The 18303-nt window shown below is 39.0% G+C and overlaps 2 protein-coding genes across 5 annotated transcripts in view; one reads left to right on the top strand and one right to left on the bottom strand.

The window, feature by feature from the left end:
• The window catches only part of IMMP2L (inner mitochondrial membrane peptidase subunit 2), an 850269-nt gene that overhangs the window by 404326 nt on the left and 427640 nt on the right, over window positions 1–18303 (top strand). The gene's annotated exons all lie outside the window — the stretch shown is intronic.
• Window positions 6418–18303, bottom strand: part of LRRN3 (leucine rich repeat neuronal 3) — a 55358-nt gene continuing 43472 nt past the window's right edge. The window contains exon 2 of the mRNA XM_074984086.1: window positions 6418–9222. Within this exon, the coding sequence (XP_074840187.1) occupies window positions 6743–8869 (2127 nt within the window). The 5' untranslated portion in view covers window positions 8870–9222 and the 3' untranslated portion in view covers window positions 6418–6742. The remainder of the gene's footprint in view (window positions 9223–18303) is intronic.

Below are 18303 nucleotides of genomic sequence, written 5' to 3'. Positions count from 1 at the left end.
ACAAAAGACCAGCTAATGCTACCAACCACCACCTAAACCTTCTGTGTCTTAATTAATTTATTAATAAATCTGTTGTAAGTAGGAGAGTTAGTGACTTTAAAAAGTATCAATGGCATTTGGCATATATAGAGGTCAAAAGGTCATATTTTGGCACTCTACCTCAGAAACAGTGCTGGCATCTATCTAGTATTATAACACAAGGTTAGAATTAACTAAAGTTTTAGAGCTACATAACACAGATAAGAATCTGATAGTAACATTTTAAATAGTAACATAAGACTGGATTGTAATTTCAGATGAGTTTAAAACAGGTCATTAATTAGCTCTGAACAGCCAAGCTTTCATTTAATAAATAGCACTGGAGACCTGTATCCTTTTGCCAGGTAGCAAAAATCCTTAAACTATAAATTGAAGTTAATTTGTTAATCTCTCAAAAATTTAAGACCCTCAAGAAATTTAACAGGAAGCGTTTCCAAAGCTTTTTTTTTTTCTTTTTTTTTTTTTTTTCAGTTGAAGATGTTTAAAATTAATGTATTGGATTCATCTATTTGACTGGGACCATTTGGCTTTCTCTCTTTCTTTTAAATGAAGAAAAGATTTGTATAAAACATTTTTTTCTAGTGTGATTGCCTTTTATTCTGCCTCCTTTCTCTGCTTTAAGATTCCTTGTGCCCTTTCTTGATTTTCACTAGTAGGCCCAAGACCCTCACTAGTGTGCTCACTTCCAGTGTAACTTAGGCAGACTGGAAGGAGTGTTTTAGTGTGAGGGAAGATCATAAACCTTGCAGGGGAAGGAGATTGGTGAAGGTGGCTCTAGGTGATTCTAGTTGGGTGGGGAAGGGGTGGAGGAAGGAGAGCTGCAGTAATGGAGAAGGGGAGCATATGGTGCTAAGAGAAGAGAGGAGTACAGGGTCGTGGTAGCATGGGGTAATTCTCAGCTTTTGCAGGTCCGTTGGTGAATGCTTCTGATCTTGGAAAGTTTTGTAGCCAGCCACTGCCCTGCTATGAACTCCAGTGTAGTTATTGAATGAAGACTCATTAGGCCTATCAACAATAGCAACCCTTAATGATTCAGTCCCTTCTTAGAGGCATATCCTGGCACACTTGAAAAGCATTGTCAGACCCAAGATAAGCCTAAATGGAATCAGTGGGAGGCAGCATATTCTATATGCATTGGTCAGGTGGCCAGTGGTATAAATGTGTTTTGGGAGTTTAGAAGCTGTCTATGGCTTTGAAGGAGACAGGAGGTTTTGGCTGAGCATTGGGAAGCCTAGAACTTGAGCGATGTGGATCTGGGAAGGACTTCAATAATTTTCCATTCAGGGCAGCGCAAGATTTCCACCAGCCTCACCAGTTTGTTTGCGGGTCTCGACGAGCTTTCTAACTTCAGATAGGTAGAAGGGTAGGTAATGGGGGCACAATGATTCCCTTCAAGATAGTCTGTGGCTGGCACACTTACTCACAGGGAGCTGTGTTCCTGTGCACCCCATGTCAGTAGGGGCATGAGCAACACCTCCGATTGGCTGTTCTCCAAAAACTTCTTTCTCTCTCCTTTCTCAAGGACTCTTAGGGCTGATACAAAGAGTGCACTATCTAAAATCTGCAAGGGAGACCCTTCACTCTTCTTTGTCATGCAAGAATAGACTGTTGTGCTTGTAGATCTTATGAAAGAGGCATTCATTAAATAGCTTTCTCTCACCTCTATATAACTTTTCCTGTTCCCCTCATCCCTTACAGTAGAAATATTTTTGAAACATTAGAGAGCACCCAGACAAAACTTTTGCTTTTGAATTGGTTTCAGGTGAGTCTAAGCATATACTATTTCATGACCATTTGAGTTAAAATGGACCATTTGTTGGTGTGTTTGTTCAGCTCCTAGCACAATGGTGTCCTGGTCCAGGACTAGGGTTTCAGAGTGTTATGGTAATACAAATGCTTAATCATAATAATGCTGATAGAAACTAGGAATTTAAAAATTAAAGCTTTCACTGCTTAAACAAAATGATTTTCACTCAACCAGTCACAACTACCTCAGTGGGTTTTGAGCAATATAGTAGTTGCCTAGAGAGAAAAATGTTGCACAGGACTTCTAAAACATGGAGACTGCAACCATATTTAAGTGAAAGTTTGAGAAGACAAGGCAATGAATGCAAGCGACCGTCTATATGATTTATGATGGCACCACAGGAATTGTTTAATAAATACATTTTCAATATTTTTTGTTCATTTGGTTCTTAAAGAAGTTAACTGCAGGTGTGGTGTAAAAAAGAGCTAATGCCATGATTTCTTGGCTAATTTATAACTGGGTGAATGTGAGAGCTTGCACACACACACAAACACACACACACGTTGTGGTTGGGAAAATTGATGCAAGAATGAATAAGATCTCAAAGTGTTATGTCTTGTTTGCTTTAGCAGTGTTAGCATGTGCATTTGTATTATGAAAACTTTTGCAGCTCAGCCCACTTACGTATCTTCTTCTCTGGGTGAGAGTCCATATCTTGTTTGATAAGTGTAAATTTAAATATTAATTTCCTTGCTTTATCATTTTTCTCTTTTAATTCAGCTAATCATGAAAGCTAATGAATGTACACTTAAATCACAGATATATATCTAACATGATTTTGTCAGAATTGTTAGTGGAGAAGTATTATTGTGTGTCATGTTGTTTCAGCTTACTGGGCATCTTGTATGTGTTATACCCCTATGATCTGCTGGTTCTTCTTTAAATTCTGGGAAGTGCATTTGCTGGACTGAAACCCTGATCTGTTGAAGTCAATGGCAATGCAAATGGCTACTCATTTTCATATTTTTGTGGGTAATTTGCATATTTGCACAAGATTGCCCTATTGGTAGAGGCTGCTGCTGGCAGAAAACAAGCAGTGTAGACATGATTCTGCTGGTAATAAAAAAGCTTTTTTGGCAGCCCCTTATCCCTGATTTTTTCCAGGCATAAGGGGCTTCTCACAAAGGGGCTTTTGCTGTCAGAACCACATCTACCCTACTTGTTTTCTGCGGAAGCAACTTCTGCCGGGAGGGTGATCTCATGTGAATGTGCAAATTAGTCACACATGCATGCAAATTAGCATACATTTGCATTTTTGAGAGCCCTCCTTTGCATCAAGCTGCCAGCACTACAGCTCAACACAGATGCAGCCTCATTGTTTAATTTAAGTGACAATGTGGATTTTGCACATATTTTGTTATGGGATGGCAACATTCTCATTCTGAGCCCAGCCTCTGTTTGATTCATGGCTGCTGATTAAGTTAATACACGTATCCCTGTCACCAACATACGATGTAACTAATCAAAGAAGAATATTTGAGAAAAAGTGTCGGCTATATAATAAAAACCTGAAGCAAATTTCCAGTGACTACACATAAACATTAATACCTGATAAAGGGTTAAATGATCCCATCTTCAAAATATTTTCCTAGTTAATGTTTATGGTAAACAGAATTTCATTGAAGAAAATGTGACTATTTACCCACTTTCCTATTACTTCCAGGAAAAACTCAGACTAAAGATGGAGTCCTACAAACTGCAATGAAATTGAAATTGATTGTACCTGTATAAAAGGGTACAGTTATTATCCTTAGTCTCTAAGTCAGTTTGTTTCCTGCTAGTAAAACCTAAAAATTACAATCAAAAGCAGAGGTTATTTAAACTTTTGTTCTTTGAAGATCAGATCACAAGAGAGAGATCTTTCATAGGATATCCCTAATTCCAACATCCTCTTCATATTGCTTGGCTCTCCAAACATACAATTCTACAGACCACCATGAAAATTCCACTGCTCTTTTGTGGTCCATATAGCCCAGCTTTAGAATCACTGATCTTCTGGAAAAAGCCCATATTCTTTATGCAGGTACTATTCCCATTGAAGTGAATGGATATATGCTCGATTAAGGATAGGAGTGCCTTGTTAAAAATAACACTTCACTACTATACAGCACTTTTTGTTGATCGGCATTAAAGTGCTTTTCATCAGAAGCAAAAGTTCAGAAGAGCAGGGTAAAATGAGCTAAAGGGTGATGAAGTGACTTGCTCAGGCTCACACTGTGGAGATCAGTAGCAGAGCAACTTTAATGTAATGAATTTTCCTTCTCTCAAGAGATGTGGATTCTTTTCCCTCTGAACAGCTAGCAACAGAGACCCAATCTCTGATTTAAATGTTTAAATATATTTTAGTATAAAATAATTGACCAGCATTTAAGGATTTTATTTGTCAGGTATCAGTGTTACAGGAGAGAATGAATGCCCTGCAAGATAGCCAAACAGAGACATTTTTTTAACTAATAGAAAGTCAAGACTATTTTTAAATAAATAATATGATTTTATATGAAGAGAGCTGTATATATTCAGATGAAATCATTCTTTTTTTCATTCTCAGTGCTTACCATTAGGTGTTCATTTAGTGTTCTATTTCATACCAGTGTGCAGAGTTACAATTGCTTGAAACAAATGTGATTCTCACTTCTGAGCTATATCAGTAACAGATTCTAAATGTTGCTAGATTCCAAAGATTAACATACAAGATACATGAACAAGTTCTTGCTGACCTATACAGTGCTTGCATTGTAATAGGTCATATTTCAGCTCTTATATTTTTGATAAATAGCTTGGCTCTAAAAGCTCTGTCCAAGGTACTGAAATATCTTATGATGTATGAGCATGTCTGTCTGATAAATTCTGATGCCAGGCTGTGTGTGATAGTGATTCATCAGGTTTGCAAAATTTGTGTTCAGAGAAACATATTGAATTTATACAGATCAAAATTTGGGATATTTTAAAATTAGTAGTGACGTGTTCTTCTTTCTAGTTTTAGACATTTTTTTGCTGAAAATAACTTTCACATTGCCAGAAAAAAAAACCCCCTAGGATTTAATCAGAAAGTGTCAACTTTAACTTGGAAGCAAGTTATTCATTAGTAATAAAAAAAATGAGAAGATTTTCTGTATTAGAAATGCTTATAGGACAACAACATTATGCAGCAGACCAGGAATAAGTGCAAGTGTTAAATTTCTGTTTGCTAGTGGACATTTAGGGGGGAAAAAGTCAATGTAATCTCTGGAGTTTCAGAGTTAGGGTTCTTACCTACAGAAATGCTGCCAATAGTTCCAGATAACTATTTATTTCAGATATGTTCAGAATCTATTTTATTATACTACTTGAAAAATATTAAAACATAGTAAAAAACAAAATGCTTTTTATCCAATTTTCTGTTTCATATGCATGATTCTTAAACATTATTTTAACCATTTTTAATGTCCCTAAAAGTACTCTTTCCGTACCCCCAATGGAAACTCCATTTTTCCTTCTGACTTAGTTCTCTGTATTTTTATGTACAACCACTAACTGAAGTAAGATGGCAATTTTGCTGATGACTTCTGTATTTGTTCTCTCCCTATTGCATGTCTGCACCCCTTACATTTCATGTCTCAGTTTAGGGCTATTTTTTTCCATTGAATCCAGGAACAGTCAGATTTACTCCATCCATATAGCAGAATTAGGGTTTAAATTTAGAATCAGCAACACTAACCATTTGCTGTCACCAGGTCTAGCTCTATTCCTAATTAATTTAAGGAGAATTTTGCCATGAAGATCGAAGTGAGTGGGATCAAGCATTAATTTTATTTTCATGTACCTAATTCATGTACATCATTCTGTTATTTGCATGACACATCTTCAAAGCTGGAGAGATTAATAAACCCTTTATTGGCAGTGGATGTCATTGCATCAAACCAGAATTGTAGACCCAAATTAAAATCCTAAGTATCCTAAATATCAGCAAGATTTGTAAGTTCTGTTAAAAATTGCATTAGTTTTCTGAGCACCAATGAACATAATATTTAGGCACCATTAACCATTGCATTGGCCTTTTTGTTTCAGCCAAAGTATTTGATTTACATTATTTGAGTCTAATAATTAAATCCAATTCCCAGGTACCAAGCAAAAAAGAAATGTATCTCAGTGACAGCAGTAGACCCCTGTATGTTTCTCTTTGACTGAGGACTATTTTTGTGTTGTTTATTGCAGTTATACAACCTAAAAAAACCAGCAAAAAATCCTATGCAGTCAAACCTGGATTTTAACTGGAAGATATATAAAAATGGTTTATATAGAGAGAGATTTTATCAGACATTAAAATGAATGTGTTTATTGTCAGAGAGGAGTTCCCAGACAGATTCTTTTTTTTTTTTTTTTTTTTTTTTTTAGAAACAAACAAGCCAAAACTATTTTGATTTTAATCAAAAATGTATTTTTCCTCATAAAAAAGTTTCACATACTCACTGTGTCTACTCTACAGAATTTGTCCATTTCATTACACCACGTGTCAATTCTAGTTGATCAGGTCACTGCAAAAACACGCTGCTAGTGTGTGTAATACAGCACAGTAGGAGGTATTGCTCAGTTCTACTACTCTTACTTAATTAAAAAATACAAGTAATGTTCTTGGCTACTTGCACTGTATTCCAGACTGAAAAGTCACATTAAAGTTCTAAAAAAAAAAATGAAGTAATTGTATTTGGTTGGCACAGTACCCTTTGAAGCCAGTTCGTTAAAAATCCTTTTTATGCTGACTCAGTACATATTCCAATTTGTCAACACCAACAGCAATGTCCAGACTTCTGATTTCTAAGGAGTAATACTTTTTTTCCTTTTTATTTAGCACAACTGCAGTTTTATGCTTTTCCTGTCAAAAAACTGTTATATAATCTTGGTGTTTCCATTGCTGTTTCAGGACATATTTGTTGGTACTCCTATCACAGTTGCTTTTATTTCCAGTGCTGTGCTTCTCTCTTTGCCAGTTTCCCAAAGACTGATTAGAGGAGGATAAAGCTCATGGAATGAAAATGATTGTTTCTTCAGGTAATTCCTTAAATAGCTGTGTCCTGTATTACAGTTAATTTCTTGTGAGATGCAACTGTAAAGGTATACCACACAAATGACTCCCAAGAGACCTCCAAGGCAAGCAAGCAATCCTATTATGCTGGTCTTTTCATAAGCTTTCACTGCAAGATCCAACCCTTTTGTGGTGACATTGACACATTGTTTTTTATTCTGCTGGTAGATGGTAGGGATATCTATACAAATTTTATATTCAGTTGATGGTTTTAGATGAGTAAGATTATATACCTTTATATTAGATGGAATTCGAACACTCCGAGCAGACTGAGAGTTTTCAGTCTTCTGAAAGGCAGTCCATCTAATGCTGGATTTCAGAATTTTAGAACTTGCTTTCCAAGACACTAGGATAGAATTAGATTGCACTTCTTTTATTTTAATATTCAGAGATCCATGGCTGTCCTGGGGGAAAGACCCATCCACTTTAATCATAACTGATTTTAAATCTGCTCCAACTAGGTTACTTGCTACACATGTATATAGTCCACTTTCTTTTTCTGTAACACCACTTATATCTAAAGTTCCTTCAGAATGGACGTAGTATTTGTCAGTAACCATACTAGGCAAAAGTTTGAGACCAGATGGTGTTATCCAGTATATTTCAGGTTGTGGTTCTGCTGTTGCTCTGCAGTGTAAGGAAACATAGCTTCCAGTTTCTAAATCCAGAGTTGAGGGAAAACTTTCAGGCGCTATCAGTGGAAGGCAGATTTCCATCATTTCCCTAAAGTGGACCTGCCTCACGTTCTGGCCTTGAAATTCTGGAGGATCCACACAAAATAATGAATCTGGTTCCATAAACCTAATATTGGTTTTATTCATGTTAATCCAGCGGATGACACAATCACATCTGATTGGATTGCTGTGTATGCTGATTTCCTTGAGGTTAGGCAAAGCATCTATTGTATTACGGTACAGGGCGCTAAGTGCATTACTATTAAGCATGAGTGATTCCAGCTTGGGTAGTTTATAAAAAGCATTTGGATGGATATATGAGAGCCTGGGGTTATTGGTGGCTTCTATTTTTCTTAAATCTGGCAAATTGTCAACAGCAAGACTATCTATAGAAATTAGTTCAGGCATGTTATTAATTCCCAATTCTTTTAGGTGCAGCATATTGCTAAAATCCCCTCTTCGTATTCTGTTAATGGGATTCTTATTTAGATCCAGAAATTTAAGATTTGTAACCTTTTGCAGAGCAGTATGGGGCACTTTAGCAAATCTGTTGTCATAAAATGAAATACTCTCTAAATTGTCGAGGCCAACCAAAGCATTATCAGGTATTTCAGTGAGATTTATGCCTGCTAAAACCAGGCTGCGCAGATTGGTAAGAGGCTTAAAGTTCATTTCTTCGATTCTGATGATAGGATTTTCTCCAATCATGAGAATCTCAAGGTTAGGAATAGCTTCGAACCACTTACTGTTGATCATCTGGAGGCTATTTGAATTGAGATGAAGTCTGAGAAGATTATCAAGGCCTATAAAAGCTCCTGGTGCAATTGTGGAAAGCAAGTTGTGATTAATGTAAAGTTCTTGTAAATTGTTCAGTCCAGACAGACATTCTTTAGGCAGCTCAGTAAGTTTGTTTTCCTCAAGGTACATCGAAAGAAGCTGTGGCATCTTTCTAAGTTTAAGATTGATCACTGAAGATAAATTGTTTTGAGATAAATCAAGACCAGTAAGGTTCACTGGGAAGTCCACTGAGTGTTCAATTTTTTCAATATTGTTAGTCTGTAGAAGTAGAACCTGTGTGTCAGCAGGCAGTCTTGTTGGGAAATTTACAAGACCTAAATCATTGCAGTCCACTGTTGGAGCTTCCATATATATGGATCTTGGAGTAAACCAAGGTCTGACCTCACATGTACATGACCGAGGGCAGTCTACTTTTTTATCTACAGCTTGTACTAATGCAGTGATAGCTAGGCCAAGTAGAAAATAAATTTTGAGTGGCATGCCCTTCATCTTTGCTCAAGTCTTCAGAAAAGTAAGGGTTCCTTAAGGATACCACAGTTGCTATTTTTAACTTCAGTGAGAGGTGGTCATTTGACAAAATGAATACTTGCATTTGTCAAATGATGAATGCCAAAAAACCACAAAAACTGTCTTCCTGAAAATAAGTGGTAACCTTGTAACCACCTTGTCCAAAGATAATAATCATGTTTTGGAAATGAAGGTCACTGTCTCCGTGGCGGCATACAACTGGTAAGATTTGTGAAGATGAAGCCTGTATAGATGATCATAGAAAATTAAGCAATTCATTTATTTAGTTATATGAACTTCAGATCCCATGATGATGACAGGAATGACAGGATGACCTAAAACAGAAGGAGAGGAAATAATTAGTATAAGAACCTGTAAGGCTATAAAATAATTTAGCCAGAATCTCTCTCCAATGTAATTATTGCACATAAGAAAAGAGTGACTGTGATTTCTATAATATTGCAGTGGCATCTTTGCAGCATACATAAAGCTAATATAATAATATGTCTTGTAGTTTGTCATGTATCCACTAGGGTACTTTGCTCTCCAGCAAGCTAAGATCCAAGAAATGTAAAACAAAATGTGTTACTGAGATTTTTCTGCATATTCCAGGCTACTTTTGATTTTTTTTTCTTTTCCTACTGTTATCACTAAAAGCAGACTCCATTATATTGGCTTTGAAAACTTAACCACTAAGGTAAATCTTGCAGAATAAGAATTTTTACTCTCTGAACGCAGAGTTTATAAATATAACGAACATACTTTACATGTCATGAAGGAAAAAGGGAACAGTTTCACCAATACAATGAGTACATCCTGTGACTTGTCTGTGAGATATTTTTACAGTAACATATAAAATTGACAATCTCTGGGTTTTATCTTTACTTAAATCTTTCTAGAAGATCAAGGGATCAAGCTTCAGTTTTTAAATATATTATTGGAGGGCAAAGTGTACCTTCTAATAAATTATCATATTGGAAAGTCAGTTTAACTAGATGCCATCTTTTTTTTTCTGTGAAAAATCCTACATTACATTAGAATAACAAAGGTGAAGTGTAAACGTTTTCCCCTGTTTACAATAAACATTCAAAAGGGAGGTCTTGAATGGACTGCTGCACCTCTTGCAAGAGTCCTGAGACCTAAAGCCACGCTCCCCTTCACATGACGATACCTGAGGCCATAACCCTAGTGGCTGCATCAGCTGCATCCAGGGCGGCCTGCAGTGCTGCTCTGGATATGAGCCTCTGCTCTGTTACCAGGGCCGTAAAGTCTGTCTTGGCGTCCTGTGGAAGCAGTTCCGTGAAACGGTCCATGGAACTGGCCGTATTATATGCATATCTGCTAACCATGGCCTGCTGGTTAGCAATTCTCAGCTGCAGACCACCTGTGGAGTAAACTTTTCTACCATATAGGTCTAGTCTTTTGGCATCCTTGTTCTTGGGAGAGGGCTATTAAAGCCCCTGTCTCTCCCTATTGTTCACTGCATCCACAACAAGGGAGTCAGGAGGAGGATGGGTGAACAGATGCTCATTTCCCTGTGCCGGGACAAAATACCTGTGTTCATTATTCCTAGCTGTGGGCAAGGCTGAGGCCGGGGTTTGCCACACTGTCTTAGCTGTGTTGGCAATTGTCTTTATAATAGGCAGTGCCACCCTGGATGGTGCAGAGGTTGAGAGGATGTTAGTGACAGGGTCTACTTCATCCCTGACCTCTTCAGCCTGTACCCTGAGGCTCTGGGTGACCCTCCTCAACAGTTGCTGGTACGCACCTCCATCCTCCAATATTGGGGATGCAGAGGATCAGCTAATGCCTCATCTGGAGAAGACGAAGATGAGGTCAACATACCCCCCAAACCTGTTGATCCAGAGGATTCTGGCACCGCTACTTGAGCCCCCAGCACCACACTCTGTGGCACCATGCTCGGTGCCTGGGGTGGAGGGCCCCCTAGTGGTCCCTGGTGTGGTGCTATGAAAACAGGGCCACTGTGCACCAGGGAGGGCACCGGTTCAATCGGCATCGGTATCCATTGCACCACAGTGCCCGGTGCCTGTACTGATGGCACCCGTGCTTGGGTTACTCTCAGCTCACCCGGTGCCAATGTCGACGCCGGCGATGGTGCCGGTACTGCCATCAGAGTTGGTGCCGATGACTCCCCCTGCTCCTCCAGCGGGGCTCTGAGAGATGCTGTCGGTGCTGATCTCGGCACCTGGGGAGAGCCTGGCGCCCTGAACAGGAATCCAGCAACTCGCCCTTGCTCCATGTGGATCGCCCACGGGGTCCAGAAGGGCCACTGTGGTGCCCCCGATGGTGCCTTTGCCACTCTCGTTCCAGGGAGCGTTGGCAGTGGCACCGGTGCCCACTGCATTGGGATGACCTTGTACTCTCGCTCCTTGCTGAGCCGGAGTAAAGGGAGTCCAATTCTGACGCAGACCCTGACACCGACGAGCATGGTGGCGCCATAGGTCTCGTACTTCTCATTGGTTCCTGCAGGCTCAGTCCCATCTGCACTGTGCCAATGGATTGTTGGGGTCCCCCTGGTGTCAGGAGCTCTGCTGGGGTCCCTGGAGCCTGACCTGGTGTCTGGAGCAAGGGTGACGAAGGCTCCCAGTGCGGTGTTTGTAATGGCACCGTAAATTGCAGGAGGCCTTGAGCAGCACCAAAAGCCTCCGGCTTCGAGGGCAGTCTGGGAGAGCGCAGGCTCCTGCCTTGCGCTGAGGTCAACATCGGCACTTTGTGACCCCGCTCACGATGTGCATTAGCGGACTCTCCAGATGCCTGTCTTGAATGGCCCTGGTGCCATCTCGTCTTCTTGCAAGGCACCGGAGACTGACTCTTGTGTTGCCAGGAGGCGCTAGTCTCCGAGTCCAACTCTCGGCGCCGGGAGTCCTCTGACGGCACCGACGATGCCGGAGCACTCTGCACCAAAGATGCGGCGCTCTGCATTCCTGCCAAGGAACCCTCCGGGCACAAGGCTGACTCCATAAGGAGAACTTTTAGTCTTTGAGCTCTATCTTTTAGGTCCTTGATTTGAAGGCCTTACAGATGGAGCAACGCGCTCAGAGATAAGACTCACTGAGGCAGCCCAGATAAGCTTTATGCAGGTCACTCTTGGGCATACGTTTGCCACATTTAGAACAGTTTTTAAAACCCGGAGAGCCAGGCATTGCCTGGCGGCAAGGCACCAAGAGGGTTAAAGACCCACCTCGGCTTACTAAGTGCTAATTTCCTACAGTAGATAACAAAGTAAACTATTTACAACTAATTAAAACAACAAAGGCTACCAGCGAACTCTCAAGAGGAGTTAAGCTCCAGCAACTGACAGCGCGGCGAGAAAGAACTGAGCAGGGGGGTGGGGCGGGCGATGCATATATGGGTGGCCATATGGGCACCACTCCAGGGGGCACTGCACCGACCCTAAGGCTACTGGCTAGGGCAAAAAGTTTCCGGCAACTGGGCATACGCACGGCGCACACCCAAATTGGAATGCACATGAGCTATCACTCGAAGAAGAACTGATATTCTTCTTAATCCACATTTTCTACTCCAAGTAATTGAGTACATCCAAACCTACTCCCCGCACCCCCATAAAGTATGGACGGGGTCTTGAAAGATGGACTGATCATTGCAGTTATGTGTGAAATACCATGCTCAGCTGCTGGCCAAGTATTTGTAGAGTGGTGAGTATCTGGTGTTTGCACAATAGAATTTTATTTTGTGAATGATTGTTTAAAGAGTGCAAGGTATTTCACACATAACTGCAATGATGAGTCCACCCTGCAAGACCCCTCCATACCCCATGGGGCTGTGGGAAGTAGGTTTCGATGTGCTCAATCACTTGGAGTCATTGTATTGTTTGATAACTTGATAGCAGGTATAAATTAACCCTTTCCAGTGGCAATTTTTATCCAGATATCTCTTGGAAAACATTCACTAAAGTAGCTCTATAAATGTCATGGTATTGGTCTTCAAATGGTAAACTTGACATATGAATGCCTCCGGTGCATTTATTACCTCATCAGTGTCTGTCTCAGCTATTCAAACCACCATCAGAACAAGCAGAGAGTTTTCAGAGGTTGAATCAAAGGCCTTCCAGTAAGATAATTTCCAGTAAGATGAATAGAATAGAATAGAATAATATTATAATATATAATTAATCCATGACTCACGCATCTGACAAAGTGGGTCTTTGCCTATGAAAGCTTATGATCCAAATATCTGTTGGTCTATAAGGTGCGACAGGACTTCTTGTTGGTTTTGAACATACAGACTAACTCAGTTACCCTTCTGATACATATAATTAAAAGTGTTCATTTTCTAACTATTAGAGGTCTACATACTTGTTCTAGGTTTGTCATGTTTGAGCCTATGGTGTTCATGTGAGAAAGGGCCTTTGAAAGAACCCCACTCAACACATTTCCAACAATACTGTATTGTCAAAATTTCCATCTAACAGAATAGCTGGCCCTGGGACTAGGGACCAGCAAAACCACCTGCCATGGCACAGAGGCTGATACCATTGAAAGTATGATTCTGTACATTGTTATGAATGAATTATATCTCCTTTACCTTTCTGTCACTACCATGCCCACACAATGAGATTTTATTACATTATGTTCCCTAACTGTGAATTAGTAATGTTACCAGACATATATTTATTTCTTTGTAAGTCTGAAGTTTTGTCTCATTTCAAGAAATGAAGGAACAGATTCTGTTTTTATTATTTATTCTGTCTGTTACTGTTTTTATTATCTTTTTTTTTTTTTGTACTGGTGTTTCTTTACATTTCAGGATGAACTGGACCATTGCCATAAAAATACATTATAAAACTCCAAAGTAACAGACTGTTTTCTATATGTTTAGTTCACGCATTTTCTGTTCATTTTATTATAGTTATATTATAAAGTTAAGTGATGAAAACCTTTACTTGTATGAAAAGAGAAGGCTGTAAAAACCTGGCCATATGTCTTAAATAATTAATTACTTGCAGTTACTTAACTTTAGTATTTACGGTAATCAAAGTATTTGCTGAAGAAAGCATGAGGAAGTTGAAGAGAATGCTGGGGGACACTAAAGTAACCTTAACTATTTATCTTAAATAAAACTGACAACTTTTGAAGGTCCACTATTGTACCACAAAAGTATCAAACAAAATTGTTAAGGCAAGCAATGAAAATTATATACACTATCGAATGGATAAGATGCAAATAAGGAACAGAAGGCAAATATTTTAAACCAAGGAAAACATAAGCAGAAATTTAGATCTTATATAAGTGGACTGGACACAAGATCAATAGGTATTCCTTCTAAAATAGAAAAAGGAAAGGATGAAGAAACCCCAATATGCCTCTCTTGCTGACTTCAGCAATTTTAATTAGAGATAGCTTTTATCACTTACCCAAATACATACTAGCTATCTCTAACATGCAAGTCAGTTTCATAGATAAGGACTTGACGTCAACAAATGGAGGGAAAAAAGCCAAATCAGATGCTAGTTCAGACTTTATATGTTTTACATCTCTGAAGACATGAATGTTTTTTCAAGTGTCTACATGGGTGAGATTTCAAAATGCATTTTTAAATATCAATGAAGCATTGACATTATCTTAGTGCTTGTACACTATGACACTGTGAATTTAATACTAGAAGTAAAAGACAAAGGGAAAAAACATATGGCTATGTCTACACTAGAGAGTTTTATCATCAAAACTTGCAGAGTACCTGCACACAAAATGCGTTTTATCGAAAGTGTCAACAAAACTCGGCACCTCCAACGGCAGCATTCTGTCTCCCCATGATGAGGAATAACACCTTTGTCAATATCTTCTGTCAACAAAAAAGCTGTGTAGATGCACCAGGGGGACCATCTGTCAACACACAGGGCTTCTGGTTCTCCGGGCTGCCCTGTTTGCTGAGCTTCTGGTTGGCCATTCTGTAAAGAGAGTGGCTGTGGAGTCTGGCCACCCTCTGTCAACAGAGAGGATTGCTCTTTTGATCCACTCTTGTCTGGGGATGTGATCTGTCAACAGATGTTTTGCTGGAAGATCTCTTCTGACAGTAACTTCTGTCGACATATCACTGTAGCGTAGATGTAGCCATAAAGCGTAATGTATTTTTGATTCCAGAGACAGTCACTGAATGGTGAGCTTTGTTAAGCAGTCTGCTGTTTTAAAATGAATGTGGTAATATGTGTTCTATTTCATGCATAAAGACATCCAAACTTTCTTATAATGTAGTTCTGAATGTGTTCAAAACAATTCTTTAAGAGGGAAAGAGCTGCCATAAATTTGCAAACAGGGCATATTTAAAAGTATGATGCTACATGATTTTAAGCACAACTCAGAAGGCAGTGAGAGCTCTCAGTACCCACTAATGTCAGTGGAGCTCAGATTCCAAGTCAAAAGCATCATCATCTAAGTGTGCTTTTTTTCCCCTGTTTACAATAAACAATAAATGTTGAACGTCGAAGTAGGGCGCTATTCCCATCCCCTCATGGGGTTAGCGACTTCGACGTCTCGCCGCCTAACGTCAAAGTTAACTTCGAAATAGCGCCCAACACGTGTAGCCGTGACGGGCGCTATTTTGAAGTTGGCGCCGCTACTTCGAAGTAGCGTGCACGTGTAGACACGGCTTAAGACACCAAAAGATTGTTATACAGTAAACTCTCTCTTAACTGGAATTCATTTAACTGGTACTCTCAGATAACCGGCAGGGAGCTGTGCTGCTGGGAGCTGTTTAACCACAGTGAAGAGCCAGAGCACCTGTCCACCTGCCCCCGCCCCCCCAGCATAGCAGCATGGAGCACCCCCACCCTTCGGCACAGCAACTCAGAATACATGTTTTTGGTTGTAAGTAATGTTACACATTAGGCACCCTTGTAAATATTCCTGGGCATTTCTGAATTTGAAATTGATTTATTGTTTATTATGGGTATCACATTAAAGATCTGTCTAGTACTATGCATGTGCTGGGTCTTTTAATTAGTGCTCATCCTGGAAACCTTTATGCGCATATTTAACTTTGTGCACCTGCAGGGTTGCCACCAGACTTGCTGGGCTCCTACCCCTACAAGCTTTCTGACTAACATATAGCTCCTGCAAAGACTTATATTCATGGTTTGCTTTTGATACATGAGCAGTCAATTTTGGAAGGATTATTTACAACCATCAAGCTAAGCCTATGACTACAGTGCTGCAGAATTGAGCCTTAATTGATAAAGAGAAGATAAGATGCTCGTATGCTAACATGAGAAGAGGAAGGAAATAGACAATATACAGAATAAGGCTTCAGGGTTGTTTGGGTGGTAAATTGTGCGTCAGTTTAGTGGAAGGAGTTTAATGTAATTACATCTTTATGTAAAACTTCAGGGTAGCATACTGAATGGGAGAGCAGCAAATATATGGCAGTTTTGGTGTCATACCATGAAACCAAACCACAGAATCGTGTTACGCAGCATTCATGCATTATGTATAAAATGATATGCAAAAGGTAAAATTTTCTTATTCTGGCCAATGTGAATTTTGCTCATGTAAAGTGGTTGTATTGACTTGAGGAGAATGGACTCTGAGTGTGATTATTTTCCAATCGCGAACAGAGGTGGTACAAGGCACTTCCAAGTCCAAAGTCAGCTGCAAATTGTTGTTTTAAAAAACTAATCTGCACATAAATTAGTACTTTGTGTTCAACATTAGAGTGTGAAAATTTTATTTTCCTTCAAAATTATGCCTTATTGAATTAAATGTTTATATTGACAAGTAAACACTTGATTCTGTAAGACTTCATTTTTAATTATAAGAATATGTGCAGCCTCTTTAATGTTATATGTGAAATACCATTCTGTGTGTGTGTGTGTGTGAGAGAGAGAGAGAGAGAGAGAGAGAGAGAGAGAGAGAGAGTAAGAGAGATTATTTGTGCTTCATGTACCTTCTTAAGGTTTTTATTGTATATGCAGTTTCAGACAAACTATAAAAATAGGTACCCAGGTATACTGGGAAATTTCCTGTGAAAGCTAAAACATGTCTGGCAACTAAAACTTTTCAATTGGGGAATTATCAGGCTTGTCATTTTCTAGCTGTAGACACTTCCTGCATAATACAGATTTATTAGATATGTAGATGATTTTATTCTAAGACAAAATATTTTGTAATGTAAGAATCTTCTAAATATTTTGACCTCCCTGTCACCATTAAACATTGCCAATAATAGTAACAAAAAGGAAGTGGAATACTCCCCACTCCTTCAATTCTGCTAAAAATTCCAACCTCCAGTTTTGATAGTAATTACTTCCAATTTAGGTCTTTCTGCTGCTCAGTCTGGAGTTTTGGGGGGGGGGGGAATAATTCACAAGGCATTGCTTAGCTTTATTCAATCTACATTCATGGAAAAACTCACATTTCAACATTTTTTCCCTCAATAAAAAACTGAATAAAAAACAAATAAAATAAAGACTTTTGGATATGGCCCTAATAGAAATGGGTACAATTTAAATTTTAAAATTCAATTTAAGATACACCTTATTCATCATCATTTAATGTAAATGAGAAATTGCACAGATCTATTAAGCAGGAATTTTATTTTGGTAGCTTTTAAGTTTATGAGGTAGTGAAGATCTCTTATGTCTTTTGTTATGAAGATTACTTAAGACAGGTGAATAGAACAATCAGTAACTGTTCCCTTAGCTGTATGCACAACATTTGCTCATCTAATTTAACACAGCTATGTTAGAATCCATAATAAAGACCTCCATGATGTCTGCTGCTAATAGCTTAAATCTCTAAGTATAGTTTATAATTTTAATACAATCTTTATTTACTAAGGATTCTAATTTGAACCTGTTCCAAATCTTTATGAGCAGATTTCTTATTCTCTTTGGAAGTCCTTTCCACAGAGAATTCTACTGGCTGAAATCCACCCAGACTCCTCCATTAGATGTTATAGTAATTACTGTCTGTTGTTTTTGAAACAAATACATTCTGTATTCTTTCAAAGTGTGTGACCCTTTTCAGACTAATTATCTTTCCTGTGGGCAGTGATTGGTATGCCTTAATTAGGTTTGTTTCACTTTCTGTCATTAATTCACAAGGGGCGTTACCATTATTTGAGCTGGGAGACCCATTCAGGGACTGGGTAAACTGAGAATTGTTTCTTGTCACTGGAGCAACAGATGGCTAAGAACCAAGTCAGAGTCGGCAGAAAGGAAAATAAGCACATCAGACTTTGGCAATCTTTCCTTTCCACTTCAGCAGTTAGGGAGACAGTGATAAAAAGTAAAAATATGGCAGTTACGCTACAATATGTCCTTTTGACAATAAGGCAAACATTTCAATTCACAAGGAAGAATTCTGAGGTGGCAAGCATTTTCAAAACACAGCTGTTCATTCACAGCTACTTCTCAGATATGGCCTTTGAAAAAGGCATTT

The sequence above is a fragment of the Carettochelys insculpta genome, chromosome 1 (assembly GCF_033958435.1).
Source record: "Carettochelys insculpta isolate YL-2023 chromosome 1, ASM3395843v1, whole genome shotgun sequence".
NCBI classification, from domain to species: Eukaryota; Metazoa; Chordata; order Testudines; family Carettochelyidae; genus Carettochelys; species Carettochelys insculpta.
The sequence above is the reverse complement of the archived record's forward strand: the minus strand, read 5'-3'. Positions and strand labels throughout refer to the sequence as shown.